This window comes from Chroicocephalus ridibundus, chromosome 7, assembly GCF_963924245.1.
Source record: "Chroicocephalus ridibundus chromosome 7, bChrRid1.1, whole genome shotgun sequence".
Classification (NCBI taxonomy): domain Eukaryota; kingdom Metazoa; phylum Chordata; class Aves; order Charadriiformes; family Laridae; genus Chroicocephalus; species Chroicocephalus ridibundus.
This window is the reverse complement of record NC_086290.1, coordinates 42,923,712-42,940,541: the sequence shown is the minus strand read 5'-3', so window position 1 is coordinate 42,940,541 and position 16,830 is coordinate 42,923,712. Positions and strand designations below refer to the sequence as shown.

The 16,830-nt window shown below is 45.2% G+C and overlaps 1 protein-coding gene across 2 annotated transcripts in view; it reads right to left on the bottom strand.

Annotated features, from left to right (window-relative positions):
* Positions 1 to 14,718, bottom strand: part of IQCA1 (IQ motif containing with AAA domain 1) — a 109,195-nt gene extending 94,477 nt beyond the window's left edge. The window contains exons 1-2 of one of the 2 annotated variants that reach the window (XM_063341289.1): positions 14,604 to 14,718; positions 2,800 to 3,124 (exon numbers count right to left, since the gene is read on the bottom strand). In XM_063341289.1, coding sequence (XP_063197359.1) covers positions 2,800 to 3,124; positions 14,604 to 14,614 — 336 coding nt within the window. In that variant the 5' untranslated portion in view covers positions 14,615 to 14,718. The remainder of the gene's footprint in view (positions 1 to 2,799; positions 3,125 to 14,603) is intronic. The other variant, XM_063341288.1, reaches the window with a different exon arrangement.
* Between the last annotated feature and the right edge of the window lie 2,112 nt (positions 14,719 to 16,830).

Sequence of the window (16,830 nt, the reverse complement as noted above, 5' to 3'; positions counted from 1 at the left end):
TCTTCATAGGTCTGGTTCATACCGGTGCCACGTTCCTTATGTACTGTTTCAGGAACATCTAGAGTATTTCCTCAAGTGAATGGCTCACCCGGAGGGACAGGTGGAGACAGGCAGTAGAGTTAGCCTGTTGTGCTACTCACGAGGAGTTGCACAGTCCGGTTATACGATAATTTGTCCCCAGTTATATATGGACACGCATCCATTTGCCCAAGGAGCCTAAGCCAGGTACAAGACTTGATGCTGCGCTATCAGTGCTCTCTGTTCTGTCTGCTATGGAAACTGGTGGGCTTTGACCTGCTCAGGGAGATCTTTGACTCGATCCTTTGCAGCCTCAACGCCAACTTTAGTGTGGAGAGATACCGAGAAGAAAAGGGGCTGGCCGTAAAGAAGCAGCACTGCTCCTGCCTTGACACAGGCGCATGGTATATGTGCTGCTTGCGAGCCCGAAGGCCTTCTAATACCTAGAGCAAGAATTTGCAAGGAAGGCTGTGGCCAATGAAAACAGCCCCTGTGATCTGCCAGCTTAAAGATTTCGTTACTAATTCCCTCGGTTGCACACTGTGCAGACCGAGACATCTCTATTACAGCAGCATAAGAAAGCTTCCAGGCAGGACTGTGTTTATCCCTAGTGATTTTATCAATGCAGGGGTCCGGTCTGCTAAAATTTCTAAGTATTTGTCTTGTTAAGCTCCCTGTTTGCACCTTCTAACATCCTTGACTGTTGATGGAAATGATTATATATCGTACTTTAAGAGTGCAAATCGCTCTAGGATGGATTACAAATCTGGCTGTCTTTAGGTTTCAGAAATCAAGTGGTTTGTCTGGACACCTTTGCACAGGATGAGACCTTTAAGCTGTCAGGCAGCAGTGAGTCAGTCAAGGCAGGGATGGTATGCCTGATGTCTAACCTGAGCTTTAGTTACAAGTGATTCTGGGCTGTGACTTTTACTGATCAAAGCTGTACTACTGGGACTGGAGGGAGTGGGAAGTAGGGGGACTACTTCTCTTCATAATCTCTTCTTGGGGCCCAGCACTGAAAAGTTAGGTTTGTGATGTTTACCCTCAAGTCAAATTTGCAGCCTTTTAGCCACTCCCAGCTCTACATGGGATTTGTGTATCCTAATACCTTTACAATTACCCCAGGAAATGGAGCGACTGAGTGTTGGAAGGCAACTGTACAAAAACAGGCAGCACAGAACTAAAAAAAGACGAAGCTTGGCCTTACAGTGACATAGTATAAAGCATACACTATCATTGCACGAGGTATAAAATGAAACTACTCTGTTGTGTTCTCTACCTGCAATCATGCTAAATTTTAGCCCATGATAATACAGTGAAAGAAAGGGCTATCCTATCTGGGCAGATTCTTTAAGAAATAGAAGTTATTTGTCAAGTACTGTCCAGTAATATTTTTTTGTAACTGGGAATATGTGATTATTTTAGGAAAAAAACCCCCAGAAATCTGTATTTCTGTCTACTATGGAAAATAATATTTTCTTTGAAAAAAAGCCTAGAATGTCTTCATAACTTTTTGTTTTAATAGGTTGGTATGTCATGCCTTCTTAAAATTAAGGTGTGGTGCAGGAATTTTAGTTTATGCTTTTTTTTTTTTTTTTTTTTAAATAGCCGCCAGGCATGGTTTTTTAGACTTGCCAACTTTTTGCTGCAGGTGGATTTACTGATACATCATTAGAACAGCAGTGCTTCACGATTTCAAAAGATGACTTAAGGATCAGTTTTCCTGGAGATATGTTTATATTCCCCAGTATGCCTTCTCACATTATTTAAAATCTGCCGCGATTAACGGCGAAGGTAAAGAGCTAGTGAAAATTCATGGCAATTACTATCCCAAATTTTCACAGTGAGATACACATGCAATTGCAAACAGAAACATGTTTACAAATCTCAGAACGATGCTCTAATGACATTAGGCAATTTATCTCACGTTATAACTGGGATCCTGAAAACAGCAGTAACTTAAGCTCCAACTCTTTTTCCTTTGGAAAAGCTGTTAGCAGCGGTACCTAAATTTGACAATAGGTGGAGCTGTCTGCGAGAGAAGTAACCACCTTTTTCGCAGCTAATTTTTCATATTGCTTTTAAAGCACAGCTTCAAGACTTTGCCTTACTGCCACATCCCTCGGGTTCAGTTGGCTCTCTGTCAGGGGGCTGCTTTTACACCAGGCAGACCTGAACCCTGGACGATGAATATGCTCCCAGCTCCTGTCTCCTTTACAATATGACACTTGTCGCAGATTTCTTATTTTAGTAGTACTACAAACTAGCAGACCAGACTATGCAACTTTTAGCATTACTTGTAATCTCCGGAAGAGGCCTGAGGCCAGGCTGATTCACAGTGATGCATGGGGCAGACTGAAGTGGACTGTACCTTCGTTATCACTTGCCCATCTTCTGTCTAATCCCACACTAAAATGAAGAGGAGTCAAACTGCTGTCATTAACAGTGAAGCTGTCTAAGTTAATATAGCTTCATTTTAAGATATGTGCAAGGGAGAGGTCCACAGAGCATGTGCTGCTATGGAGATGCAGAAATGCAACATATTGATCAAGCAGATCAGCTTTTAAAATCTTGGACCAATATCTAATGCTCATCATAGATCAAATATACTCTGATTTTTAATAAAAATGCCGTAATTACCGATCGCCCGGTACACTAGTGAACATGCAGGAAGCATAATTACTTGGTGGACCTTCACAGACTGCAAGTAAATGTGACAGTCCTTAAAATACAGGGTAGGCAAACTTTCTATGAATTTGCTCGTAATAGAGGTAGACCTACAGGGAGAAGCTTTAGATCTTCCAGGATATTATCGATGTAATGAAACTCTGAGTTCTCCAGCTCCACCATCTCTTTTTTCATCTCCAGGATCCGGCCAATCACGCCTTCTAGCACTTGCCGAATCACTGTCCGTTTCTGCTGGTGAAGGAGTTGGTCATGGGCCGTCTCCAAGTTACGGAAGATTTGCATGTATTTGATGTAGGAAACAGCTAATGTCTTGAATGCTTTCACGCGGTCCTTCTCTGGCTGGAGGAACTCTTCTCTTTCTCTCCGGAGCTGGATGTCGAGGTCTTTCTGGGCATCTGTCCACATCTTATTGTAAGTGCTAATTGAAAAGAGGAGACAATGTTAACCTGACATGAAAGCAAGAGTTATCACACAACGATGCCAGGGCTCTATGTGTGTGGATTTCTCAAAAAAGCAACGCTGGAAATGTGAGCCATTATATTTATACAGGGATTTTTAACTACAATGTATTTCAAAAACCATTAGCAAAAGATTCTCTTTTTGATTGTTTTAACAATAGGAATATTAAAATGCTGTTTCATTAATGGAAGCTTTAAAGTTAAAAACTTTTCAACTTCATCCTTAATATGCCTGAAGCATCCTTCAAACGCTTGAAGCTACAACCCCCACCAGCGCCACGAGTTTCATTCAATTGTGCTAATTGAGAAGATGGTTTAATAGAAAAGGTGCTTCCCCCCAAAGCCCTTATGAGGGGTGAAGGTCTCTCTGCGTTTGAGATGAGGACCAGCTGATGTTTCTAGAGTGTGCATTGCTTTTCTGCCTTTCTGCGTGATTGCTCAGAGCTAATTGTAGGATAAGGGCTATATTGGCACCAGTGCTAAAGTGTAGCTGTGGGCACTATTTTGGATGTGAAGCGAGGAAAAGAATTTAATTTATTTCTATAGAAGCAACTGCTGCTGCACTCCAAGCAATTGCTTAATGTCTGGTCTAGTGGCTAGGGGACCATGTGACATGGAAGATGTCACCTAAGGCCAGCTGCATTTCCAGAAGTGATACTGCTCCTTACTTGGTAGCTTTGGTAGGAATAGGTGGAGCTCTGATGTGAGCGTGGACTGGCTGTCAGTGGTGTTTCATGGTAAAAGCAGATCAGTGCAGAACATCATGGGAAATCATCCTAAAGGAACCAGAAATGGACTCTGGGCAATGAGGTTTCTATTCAGAGAAGAGGTTTGTCACTGAAGGGTGCTAACAACTGTGGTAGCAAAAAACCCTTTTAGGTCTTGTTCTATTTTGTAACCTCTGTTTGCTGGTGGAGACTCTCTCTTGTGAGTGACAGGCGTCAAAAAATCTTACGTCTCTGAAAATGCTTCTCTACCAGCGGAGCTCAGAAATTTCTTTGGCGCTGAGACTCAGTTATGCTGGAAGAAAAACAGTTTCTTGATTCATGTTGTCAGGTTTCTAGAAGGAGGGGGAAACAGTGGGCTGAGGTAACAGGGAAAGCTGACACTTGTTTCTTAGATCTAGAAATAAAGGCCGCTGGCCTCAATGGTGCAATCTAGACTCAACCTTGCCCTTGCTTGCTGTTCCTAGAGCCTCTCAAAGAAGGATGAAGGCAGTAAAAGGCCCTGCCAGCATCAGATGAGCTTTCAGAGCAGACCTCTTGCTGGTCTGAGCAGCATTGAGGGAGAGCTTATGTATTAACTCTAATAAGAAAACAGGGCAGCTGTTAATGTTGCTCTTGCTTGATAATAAATGCCTAAATCGGACCTCTGTCAGCTGATCTTATCATTCCCAATCTCAGAGTACAGAATGACTCAGGGCTTGTGCAGCAGTGGGGTGGGGAGGACAAACTCCAGCCCACAAGCGCCCAGAGCACCGGGTGTGTGCTGCAGGTCCAGGATGCTGCCGGGACTCCCTGCAGCAGTCAGCAAAAACACCTACAATCTGAACCCTGCCATTGAACTTGCACCATTAACTTTTAAAAGTGCATAGTATACTTTTCAGCTGATATGAGTTTCTGCAGGATGCAGCTGGCCTTGCTTTTCCTAATGCCTCTGCAGCCCACCCAGGTCCTTCCCCTTCCTTTTTTTCCTACTTCTTTTACATCCCATTGCACCACCCAAATCACTCAATTGCAGCAATTAACCCAGGTGCAGGAGATAAACAAAATAAAAGCAGCAGAGTGGAGAAGACTGGGGCAAACAAGAGCAGTATTAGCTTTGACCCTAATGGCTCTGGCTGGTGGATCAATGAGAGTTTTGTGCGCTTCCTCTGAAGTCAGGACATGGAAGAACATACGCTGGTGTGAGGTTCGCGGGGCTTTCCAGCACAGAAGGAAACAAGGCGGTATTGTACTGACTTAGCTGTGCCCGCTCGCAGGCCATTGGGGAGCCTGGAGGTTATAAATCTTTGAGGAAGCCTAGCCCCGTAGGTTGTCCCCACAACCGTACCGCTGATTTACGAACAGCGGGTATCCTCGGGCTAGAGCATTTTGAATGCAGGTTATTGCATGGAGACAACACATTGTACCGCGATGAGAACCGACTCCACGATTGTCCACTCCAATTTACAATAACCTCCCTTTCTGCCTCCTCTGACTGAGGAATGTCAAGTGGTTCCTCCTGCTGAGCCAGCTCATATCCAGTTTCTTTTTATATTTTGAATGACTTTTTGAGGGAGGAGGGGGACGAAGTGCTCTAGCCCTTCAGAGTACGTTAATATAAAGGCAATATAATGGAACATAATTGCTTCCATAAAGCATTAGTTTATCAGATAAGCATTAAGATGATTGCAAGCACGTTGCTGTGGGTCAGATGTTAAGACTATAGATATTATGGTATGTTTTTAGCTTTTGCAGCAGTGATGTTCTGCGTCACTGAGGGCAAAAGAAGGGACGGGCCCACTGGAAAATGAAGTATTGAAGGAAAAGTTTGATGTAGAACTGCTAAATTTTCAGCTGTGAAGAGCTGGCAGCTCCTGTGTACCTCTTGCGGTCAGGGTGACTGACACCTTGGGGGACCTGGCCCTAGTGCTTCAGTTTATTAGATGTGATGGGGATGAGCAGACACTTGATAATTGGACAGTGCAAGCAGAAATGTGATTTGAGTGTTTCTTTGGTTCACCCTGATTAAAAACTAGAGGACACATGCCCAGCCATTTGTTTTCCCTCCCCAAAACAGGGTTGAAATAATCATTTCAGGTCTTACTAGCGTCCAAATGGGATCAGATGTGCTTGGTGTTTATAGCCCTTTCTGGAGGACTTGGCAGAGCTGGTATAATCCCAAGGAGCCTTTCAGCTTTGGAGAGAAACGTGTTCAAGGGAGTCAGAAGGAGTAACGCATGTCTTCAAGGTTACGTGTTAAAAGCAAAGGACAGGACAGACTCTCCTTGCCTGTTAATCAGACAGCATGCGACCCCTAAGTCCCTATTTGAATTTTTGCCTATTTGCTCAGTCTCCCTTTGCATTAAGTTGTAAAATCCCTCAAAACTGCTTCCACGCACCAAAGGGGGAGTACAATGCAGCCTTGAGCGCGCTGGCTTTTTATTTACTGTTACTGGTTCATCTCGTAGGTTTGATCCTGTTCTGTAAAGGGTAGGTTGTGAGCTGTATCTGTGCCTGAGGATGATATCGCATCAGAATCAGACTGGATTAGAGCATCTAACTAGCCTATTAGTGCAGGTAACCAGCAGGACTGAGCATAATTTTCCTACTCAAGGCGTAAGATTATTAAATCCTGGAAAAGAAAGAAGCCTGTCTCGATCTCTGCATGTGTAAAGCAGTATAAGTAATGCTGCAAATTGTCATAGCAACTACAAAATAGGACTGTTATGGGGAAAATAAGCAATGTTGTAATGGGATGAGGAAAAAACCACATGAAGTGACTTAACTCCAGAGCCCCCAGAGTGCTTTCTGGCAACTTACAGCTTGGAGCGAAGGTCAAGGCTTTACCTCCTAAGTGATGTTATCTTCTCTTCGCTCCCACAAAGTAGAAACAGAGCCTAGAACAAGGGCTTAAGATGACTCTCTTGCCATAGCACGACTTCTAGTTTGAATCTCGCTTTCATTGCTCAAAATAAAGACGGATCTGTTTATTTAGAGTGAAGCTTAGAAATATGTTTTTCTGATCAAGTTATAAAGAGATATTTAAAATCCTGCCAAATTATGCATTGCCTCATTTTAATATTCTAGGGCCCTCTAACTCTGCATGTTTGCTTGACCCATCTCTTCTTACGCTTAGAAAAACGTGTTGGTTTTGAGTACAGCTGAGGTTAGCCTGCCTTACTTGTGTTGAACTGGTTTTGGGACTCCAGCATGCCCTTCTTGGAAGGATTTGTGCTGAGCATGCAAACTGTCCCTCAGACCACTCTTGAGCCCCTAGTGGAATTCTGGCATCAGTGGGGTTACCTTTGTGTGTGTGTGTGTGGTTTTTCTTTTTTCCCCTGAAGTGTCTTGGTGTTTTTACTTAGCTGCCAAAGGGAACACTATTTCTGTTATTCCAGGACATGGCGCAGTTTGCATTCCAAACTGTGTCTGTCTCTGGATTTGTATATGGGTTGAACTCAGGCTTCTTTGATGCCTGGTTTTTCTGGGCTGTCCTCAGAGGACAGAAATATCTCACACTTTCACACGCCAACCATGTAAATGAAGAGTGTAGTACTGCACAGGCCCTACTGTTTTTTTTTGTTTTTTTTTTTTTTTGGATGGATGGGCATGTGTAAAGAGATGGAAGGGAAAACATTTGACTCTGACTTGGCCCAGCTCTCTCCACCTAATATGGACACTACCGTTTGATTAAATGAGCACTAAATGGTGTGTGTTTTTAAAACATTTCTGAAGCATCTACGCTGCCACTGCAAACTACCTGCGTTTCTTCTTTCTCAGAAGGTGAGATTGGGCTGGCTTGGGCCATCTACCAGGGAATGGAGGAAGCACCAGCAGGGCTTGTGGGAGCGAGGGGGTGCGGAGCTGGGCCACGCCAGGGATCTATGCGCTAGAGGAGGGCACAAGGAGCCCAGCACGTAATTCTCCACCGCGCAGATCATGCCAACGGTCACGGAGCAGACAAGAGGAGACTGAGACGTGGGTCTAGCGACACGGAAGTGTGTGCAGGGGCCAGTCCTCAGGGTCTCCTCTAGATACTCGGGGCTTGACAGGTCAGCCATTGTGCTAAGCTCTGGGCAAACATGGGGGCGGGAAACCCTGCCCTGCAGCCTCTGCAAAATAAAGAAACAAGAGACAAAGGTTGGGAGGGGAAAGTGAGGCCCTGAGAGGAAAAGGGGCTTGCACAAATGCTGCTGCTTTTCTTTTCTTCCTTCTCTCTTTGTAAAAATCACCAGACTTAAAGTGACTGCTGGCTTCTTCAGGTCAGCAGTTACCTGTTCCCCCACTACAACCTGCTCAGGTATTGCGCAGAGGTTGCAGGACTAAATATATTATATGAGCAGCCCTCTCTTTTCTTTTGTCTTATTACAGACAAAATTTTTCTAGGGGTGGAGAGGTGCAGACAGAAACAGAGATCCGGGTGGCCTTATTGACCAAATTTGACCATGAGTTTGTCTGAATCAATTCCTGTTTTAAAAGCCTTTAGCCTGACTTGTGGGTCTGAGCTTGGTCAGGCCTGCCTTGCTCATTAAGTAAGATTAGGCTTATAATTTTGCCAAATTTAGCTGGTGGTGAATGTAAGGCTGCCAGTTGACTTCCCTTAAGCACGTTTGCTCTAGCTGTGATGTTTTACGGAGTTTGAAGCATTTGGGGAAAATAAAGGGTAAACAGCAATAAGCTTTGGTTGTGATGGGGAAAGAAAATATACAGCCCGCTGCCATTGTTAACATCAACAGCTCTATGCTCCTGTCATCTCCAGTTGCGCTCTTTGGTACTATGACAGAAAGAGAATAGGGGCTAAAAGATTTTTATGGCATAAATGTAATGGGAAACTGCATGGAAGGTGAGGAAAGGCCACTAAGCAGCAGTGCCACCACCGCAACTCAGCAAGGCTCAAGCACCCGCTCTAGCCAAACTCACACATCTGATTAGAAAAATGACTGTTTACTGACAGAAGGCCATTGGGAGGTGATTAAGGTGGGGGGAGACATTATTCTAGGCTGAACTTTGCTGTCGCATGCTCCAGAGGCCATCCTTCTGTCTGTCGGCCTGCAGCTCCTGCCTGGGCTGGAGGCTGCCCTCTTGTTTTGAGGTCAGGAGGAGAAGAGCAGGCTCCTCTCCTTTGCAAGCTGTTTTCCTCCTGGCCAGGGAAGCACGAAAGGACGGGGAAGGAGAGCTTTGGGAACTTGCATCCCATTACTGTGTAGCATTGCTGCAGCAGACACTGTAGTGAGCTCTTTAGTGAGAGATGGATAGCCAGAAATAGGCCAGGGCTGAGAAGACCCTACCTACTCAAGCTCCAAGCAGCATTTGCCTACACCATGCGTTACTGGGTGTAGTAATGAAGTTTATTTCAGCATTAACCATCCTATGTGTGTCATTTTCTTTTTTTTTTTTTCCCCCTTTCTTCCTTAGAAAAGGAAAGAGCAATCTCCCATGCAGCTGCATGCATAAAGGGCAAATGCTGCATTCGGGTCCTGCTCTGCCTCTGCTCCGATCAGGAGGCTTTAAGCGCAAAGTTAACACGGTCTACTCAGTTTCTTGAAAACTGTAGCCTCCTTTCTTAAACTGTTTTCTAGCACAAGGGCTTCTGGGATATTTCCACTGACCATGCTTTTTCCCAAAGGAGACAATGTACGAGCAATGCGCGAGATCTTTCCCTACCTGCTCATTAAGGATGAGGCACCAGGAGGGAGTTGCAGCTTTGAGTCTTAGTCGTGATCATTTTGATTCTGTCTCTGTTTTCCTGCTTTAACATAAGCAGGATGACACGCTAATGCTCACCAGGGGTGGAAAAAGAGGGGCAAAGATGAATCTGTGAATGCTTGGGAGATGTATGAGAGAGAACATGCTAGGAATGCCCAGGAGGAAGCTAATAATTGTGGCGTTTGGATGGAATTTGAAGAATATGGCCTGGGGCCACACGCTGAATGAGGGGATAAAAAGAAATATTCAAGAACAGCCCAATCGCTGAATGAGGCTGGGGCCCCATGGGAAGAAAATAAGATGTGATCACAACATAAGAAACTGCATCGTAATGCAGTAAAGTGGGGGAGAGAAGAGGGGATTGAAAGTTGCACTGAGATTTTCTTACATTTTGGGTTTGCAACCTTAATGTTCTTTAACTGAGCGTTGCGGATGTAATGTAAAATATATAGCTCTCCATTGGTTGTTTCTGTCAGAAGCAGAGGGGGAGACGCTTGTCTTAGATTAATATTTAACCACTGACTTAATATAAGTTCTATTTGTGACATGAGATTAAATTTTAAAGCTTTTTGATTGTTTAAAGCTCCTTGGTGGCAGCGGCAAATGTCTTGTAGCTGATTAAAACCTGGTACAAATGGTAGCAGTGCTAAGACTGAGCTTTGAAAGTGTCTGGACTAGGGCAAGTTAAGAAATTATTGGTCAAGGTTCTACAGGTCAAGTAAATGGTAAACAAATTCATAAAAGAGGAGGAAACGCAGCAGGAAAACATAAATGCAAAAACTTCTATGTAAATCTCCTGTTCAATGTCTGGAACAAAACGTACATCTGTATGCAAATGCCGGGGTTTGAGTACTTTAGGAAGTGCGATACGTTCAGCACTTGTTAATCAACTCGAGAGCAAATGTAATGGGCACGTTCTCTCGTGAGCGCTGCAGCTGTCCTTGGAAAATGGCGAGCACGTCTGGACAAGCAACCTTTCTTTCGGCTGGCTGCTGGATCTTACTGACCCTAAGAGAATGTAGCTGAGCGCTTTCTGAGCGTCCTGTCTCTCTCCTGATACAGAGCTTACTAAAGTGGTGGAGTAAAATACCTCCTTGAGCTGTAGACAACACCTCCGTTAAAATCGCGGGGCCTTGAGGATGGTGAACGGGCCTCATAAACTCATGGAAATACTGAAATCCCAGCCACATAAATTGTGTGCAGTGTGACTGCGCTGCAAACGCTGCTGGTCTGACCACTCTGACTCGGGGTGGATGCAAGATGAGTGCCCTGTGCACACGCTTAGCAGGGCTAGCACGTCCGACTGCCGTTTTTCTCTGTGTGTGTGTGTAGCAGCTGTTCTTCCAGATGTCTAAAAAGCAGCTGTTTACCTCAAGCTCAAAAAAAGCTCTGTGCTGTGTAGCGCTTCTATACAGTACACAGGATGTGACTGTACAGTATTGAGAAGTCACTATTATAGACTTGGCGGGGACTTATTGATGTGCCTACCTCTTTGTAGGATGGAGTCTATCCTTCATGTGCCTCGGCAAGATGGGCAGACATCCCCCTTCTCAGACAAATAAGGGTGTCCCCTAAAATATTTTTGCCTGAAGTACTAAAGTTCTATCTTATAAACCCCATGCATTATCATCTTTGTTTCACTGCCTTCAAGTGAGGCAGTCTGCTATACGGCATTTTTGTCACATGCTTTTAAATTAGCATATTAAATTAGCTTTTAAAATACTTTTCATTTAGCACGATTTGCGGTACGCAGGCAGGATAACCTCACTACATACAATCAGGTAACAGCAGCTTTAGTAACTTACTTGAGAACCAACTCAGCTGTACCTTGCAAAACAAGATAGCCTAGGACAAAAGGAAAGCGAGCTCCTATTTCATAACTATGGGCGTTGATTGCAACTCAGGCCTGTGCTGCGGAGGAACACACTAGGCTTTGAACAGTAAACATTAAGATAATTATTTTTTAAAGATTTGCCGGCACTGTCAGCCCACAACCGTTTAAAAATCATGAAATTAAACCTTTCAGGCTGTGTATATTTAGGTAAGAATTCAGTACTTTTTATTTTCCTGATGGTTTGGAAGCATTTTTGCTTCACTTATTTTTCTGGGGTTTTAAAAAAATATTTAGTTTTTAAAAGGGATGCTGAGATTCTCAGGTGATAACCTGAATCCAGTTGCTGGGGCAATAAAAAAAAAAAAGCACAAACTGTCCAGAAAACTTGGTGCGCTGACTGAGGTGTGGAATACAGCAAACAAAACTATCCAGCACATTGCTTAACTCGAGCTCTACAGATGCAGTGGCTGGTGAACTTTAGTGTATTCAGATTTGTGTTTCTGAAGGACCAGATTAGCCTAGCTATAAATGTCGTGCTGTGCACAGCTACAGAGTGATTATAGTTAAGTGAGCCAAGCAGCATCAACGTCAGACTGGAGTCCCTTACCAGCATCACAACCTTTGTTTGGAACCGGAACTGTCTATTTTTTGTCACGCGGCGTGGAGATGTGTATCATGTTTATTCGGGTTTGCTGTTCAATGCTGGCAATGCTATAGGAAATGCTAAAGAGCCCCGTCCCTATTAAAATTAAACTTAGTTACGCCAAACAGTTGAGGCAGAAGTATTTTCCAACTGTACTCAATTCCTTTGGTGTGAATCTAGCTCAAATAACAGCAGCCGTGATCCACACACTCAGTAGGAATGACAGATGCTGCGTTAACTCTCTTGGGAAGAGGTTAAACACCACTTTTGTGAGATTCGTTTTTTTTGGTAGTTTTTTTTTTTTCCTTTTAAACAACGCAATTTACATAACTATGTATTACTTTGTGAACTGCCCTTAACTGTGTCACCATGCCAGCATAAGGCCCAATGAGTGCTGCTATAAACTAAGCCCTGCACTGGATTACCCTGGGACCTAACCAAGCCTTCCTCAAATTTACAGCTGCTGGAAGCTGTGGTGGGTCTGTGTCCTTGGGCAGAGCCCCCAGACAGTCTCTGCTGTGCCCTTGGTGACATCTTCTTTATTCCTCTCAGGTCATCCTTCTCTCCTGAGCCAAGCAGCCAGGAAAAGGAAGCTGCCTGGCTGGAAAGCGGTGGCATCTGGCTGGGACCGCAAATGCATTGAGGCAGGTGGCAGGAGGCTAGGCTAGGGCGGACCCAACGTGGAAGTGCTGAGGAGAGCTGCTCTAGTTCCAAGGCTGGAAGGATGTTTGAGAGTCGGAGGGGTTTTACCTGGCAAAGAGCTGGAGTTTGGGAAGAGGACACCAAAGCAGGAGGCTTTGGGGCTGGTACCACTGATGGTAGAGGAGAAGACCATGGGTAAAAAGCCAGCAGAGGCTGTGCTCGGGCAGCAGTGTGGATATTGTCAGGTTTGACTAGGTCAGAGCAGGAGAGGTGCAGCAGCAGACAGCAATTACTGCCTGAGGGTTGTTTTTTTTCCTCTTCTTTCCCCACCAATGTATTATTGTTTTAGTGAACTTGAGCATTCCCCATCAGAACTGGGAACAAGAATTGCCCCAAAGTGGGTTGGCTGTGCCCTGGGGTTTTGTACTGCTGGACCTGGAGGCAGCAAACAGCAAAATACTGAGGGATAAATAGACTGGATCGATGGGCCAATGCTAATGGAATGAGCTTCAACAAGGCCAAGTGTCGGGTCCTGCACTCGGGCCACAACAACCCCATGCATCGCTACAGGCTTGGGGCAGTGTGGCTGGAGAGCTGCCTGGTGGAAAAGGACCTGGGGGTTCTAATTGACACACTGCTGAACATGAGCCAGCAGTGTGCCCAGGTGGCCAAGAAAGCCAATGGCATCCTGGCTTGTATTAGAAATAGTGTGACCAGCAGAAGTAGGGAGGTGTTTGTCCCCCTGTACTCAGCACTGGTGAGGCTACACCTTGAGAATTGTGTCCAGTTCTGGGCACCTCAATACGAGTGAGATATTGAAGTGCTGGAGTGAGTGCAGAGGAGGGCAACGAAGCTGGTGAAGGGCCTGGAGAATAAATCTTATGAGGAGTGATTGAAGGAGCTGGGACTGTTTAGTTTGAGGAGGCTGAGGGGAGACCTCATCACTCTCTACAGCTACTTGAAAGGACACTGTAGAGAGGTTGGTGCTGGTCTCTTCTCACAGGTAATTAGCGATAGAACAAGAGGGAATGGGTTCAAGCTGCAGCAGGGTAGGTTTAGGCTGGACGTTTAGGAAAACATGTTTCACAGAAAGAGTGGTCAGACACTGGAATAGGCTGCCCAGGGAGGTGGTGGAGTCACCATCCCTGAATGTGTTTAAGACTCATTTAGATGTGGTGTTAGGGGATATGATGTAGGGGAGAGCTTCATGGAGTGGGGTTGATGGTTGGACTTGATGACCCCAAGGGTCTTTTCCAACCTAAATGATTCTATGATAAGGTCAAGAAGACACTCTGAGTTTGGTTCCCAACTTTGCAGTAATAACGCTTTCCTAACATAGGGCCTCGGTGTCTTGGTAGTATTTCTGGAGGAGCGAGTACGGCTCCTTGCAGGCACTTTGATCCACTGCCATCATCAGTGTCTGCTTATTGCAAACAAACTTTTAAAGCTTTGTATTGTGCTGAAAGCATGCGGAGTTCATTACAGGGAAAAAAACCCAACCCCAGTATGTGCAAATTTTGGTCTGCCAGAGAGGGAGAAGTATTTTTTTTTTTTTTTTTTTTTTTTTTTTTTTTTGCAATCAGAACAGGGCGTGGTGTCTGAGTAGGAATAATATGAATACGGGCCTAACCCGCGCTGAGGTGAGCTGGCCCCCGCCCTCCCCTCAGCGCCCGCCTCAGCCCCAGCGGCGCGGCCTGCCCCAGCGGCGGGGGCGCCCGGGCCTCGCGCCAGGGGTCCAGCCCCGCCGGAACCGCTCACACCGCCCTTGTCCCGGCAGGTGTTTTCCTCTGGAAGGGGATGGGGCGGTTTTTTTTGTTTTGGTTTGTTTTTTTTACCCCCTTAAACGGTGTTTTCTCCCGGGCACCCGCGGCCCCTCGCCCGGCCTGGCCCCCGCGCGCCGCGCTACTCACGCCTGAGACATGGTGCCGCGGGGCTGGTTCTCCCCCGCCCGGCACGGCGCCCCGACACTGATCCCGGAGCCGGCCCGGCCCGCCCTGCCCCGGCTGGCGACGGCTTGTCCGCGGCCCGGGCAACCGGGCGCCCTGCGCCGCCCCGCCGTTACCGCGGAGACGGGGAGCGAGGGGGCGGGACGGGCCTGTTCCGCTGCCCGGGGCTGCCTCAGGAGTGTCCTGGGGGAAAGCGGGTTATTTTCCTTTATTTTGTTGTATTCTTCTTCATTTTGTTCTATTCTCCTTTTCCTTCCAAGTTGTTGTCCCGATTGTGTTCACATTTTCCTCTCTATTTTTTCTTTTCTCTTTTGTTTCTTTCCCCGAGTACCTAGCGAAGCAAATTTCTTGTGGTTTTCCATTCCCTTACCTCTTAAAAACCAGTTTATTCTTATTTTTTTCCCCTCTCGACAGCTGGAAACCTGCCTTGTGTGTTGTATTTCCACCACCAGTTGCATCCCCAAAGCGGGTACATCCGTACGCCAAGGTCTGTATCCATCCCACCTATTGGCACTTCATCACAGGATTTGCTCTTTTTTTTTTTTTTTGCTTCTTTTTATTTTTTTCTTTTAAACTGAAAAAAAAATCAGTAATGGGGGAAATGCGAGCATGTTGTGATGCAGCCGGTAAAATCACACTGGTAACTTCTGAGCGCTGGTTTGGTTGGAGGCTGGCTTCGAGGGCGATGCAGCAGTTTCACCTCCTTCTAAGTGATGTCTAGCTGGCAGCGAAGCAGGAGTTTTTGAAAATAATTGTTTTAATTTATTGTTTGTGTGTGGAGCGAGAAGCATCCATGGCAGAACATTAAAAGGCTATTTTAAAAGGGGAAAAATCAAAGCTAATGAGACAGGATTACAGTGCATCACACTTTTTTTTTGGGGGGGAAAAAAATGCACTCCTCCACAGAGCGGGTAGGGAAGGGAAAAAGCAAGAAGTTTGGGACAATGAATGTTTTGCCAGTGTTTGCATTTTTTGCCATAAATCTCTGGGTGCCTGCGTTCCTTTGCTTCCCCCTGGCCCCCAGCCCCTTGAAGCTCCGGCTCATATAATTAGGTGAGACTCTTGGCTATCAAGTTTTTGAAATAAAGTTCCTAGCCCCCATGGTTTTGGAGGAAAAGCTTGAAAATGTGAACCTTGAAGAATCAATCAAGACCGTAATAAAAAGCATCTAAGGTGTATTATTTTTCGAGCCATATGATGGCTGCGCCCATCGCATGATTTCTTTTGGTGTATTGGATCGGTGGTGTTTGAGTACTTACTGTTTCTTTGGGGGGGGGTGTGTGTCAGAAAATGATGTAAAATCAGCTTGTAATTCACTGTGTTAATACGAAAGTGGTTCTTTGTGCTGGTGCAGCTTGCATCAGAAATTTGCCTGCTTCTTTTCGGTGCCTGTTTCTCATCCATCTACAGGTTGGAGGGTCTCAAAAGCAGTAACTTGTGTTTTGTTCTTATTTAATACCTTAACAGAGCCTTCACAGCTCGGATGGGAACCTCACATTTTTTATTTCCATTAATGCGGGCATTTGTACATCACTTTTTTTTGATGAACTATTGGGTTTTTTTCAGCCAAGAGTTTTACCCACAGAGGCACAGCAGTTCTGTCTCCATCGGTGCGTGTGGTTTTAAGGACCGATTTGGCTGTAACCCCTAATCAATATGCCTTTTCCCATAGACCTCAAGATACTGCTTCCAAATCTCCAAGAGAAGGGGAGTAATGCTTGTAATTCAAGAATTAAATTCAGGAATTGGAGTCAGAATAGAAAATGACTTCAGTTCTTTTATTCTGCAGTGCATCGCTCAAAAATAGCTTCTAAAATTAATATCTAAGCAACCCATTGTGTGTGTTTGAGACGAAAAAGTAGGAAGCTTTCTGAAGCAATTGAAATGAGAGTTACAAGATTGCTTGATGTGATATGGATGTTAATTATTAATCTGAATTTATTGCCCCCTGTTAGCACCTCGGTGTTGCAATGCAAAGGATGGCCTTTATTGTGCTGGAAACTGTATTAAAGATGAAGTAATGTCCATTGCGCCTTTTCCACCCCTCGCCCCCCCCCCAAAAAAAAAAGTTGGAGGAAAGTAAACATCTTCCTTTTAAAAATGGGAAATTAAACCATAAAAAGTGATGTGTGTGAGAACGTGCAGGGAGCCTGTGCACGAGCTGAGGGGCTTTTTATTTTCATCAGTTTGT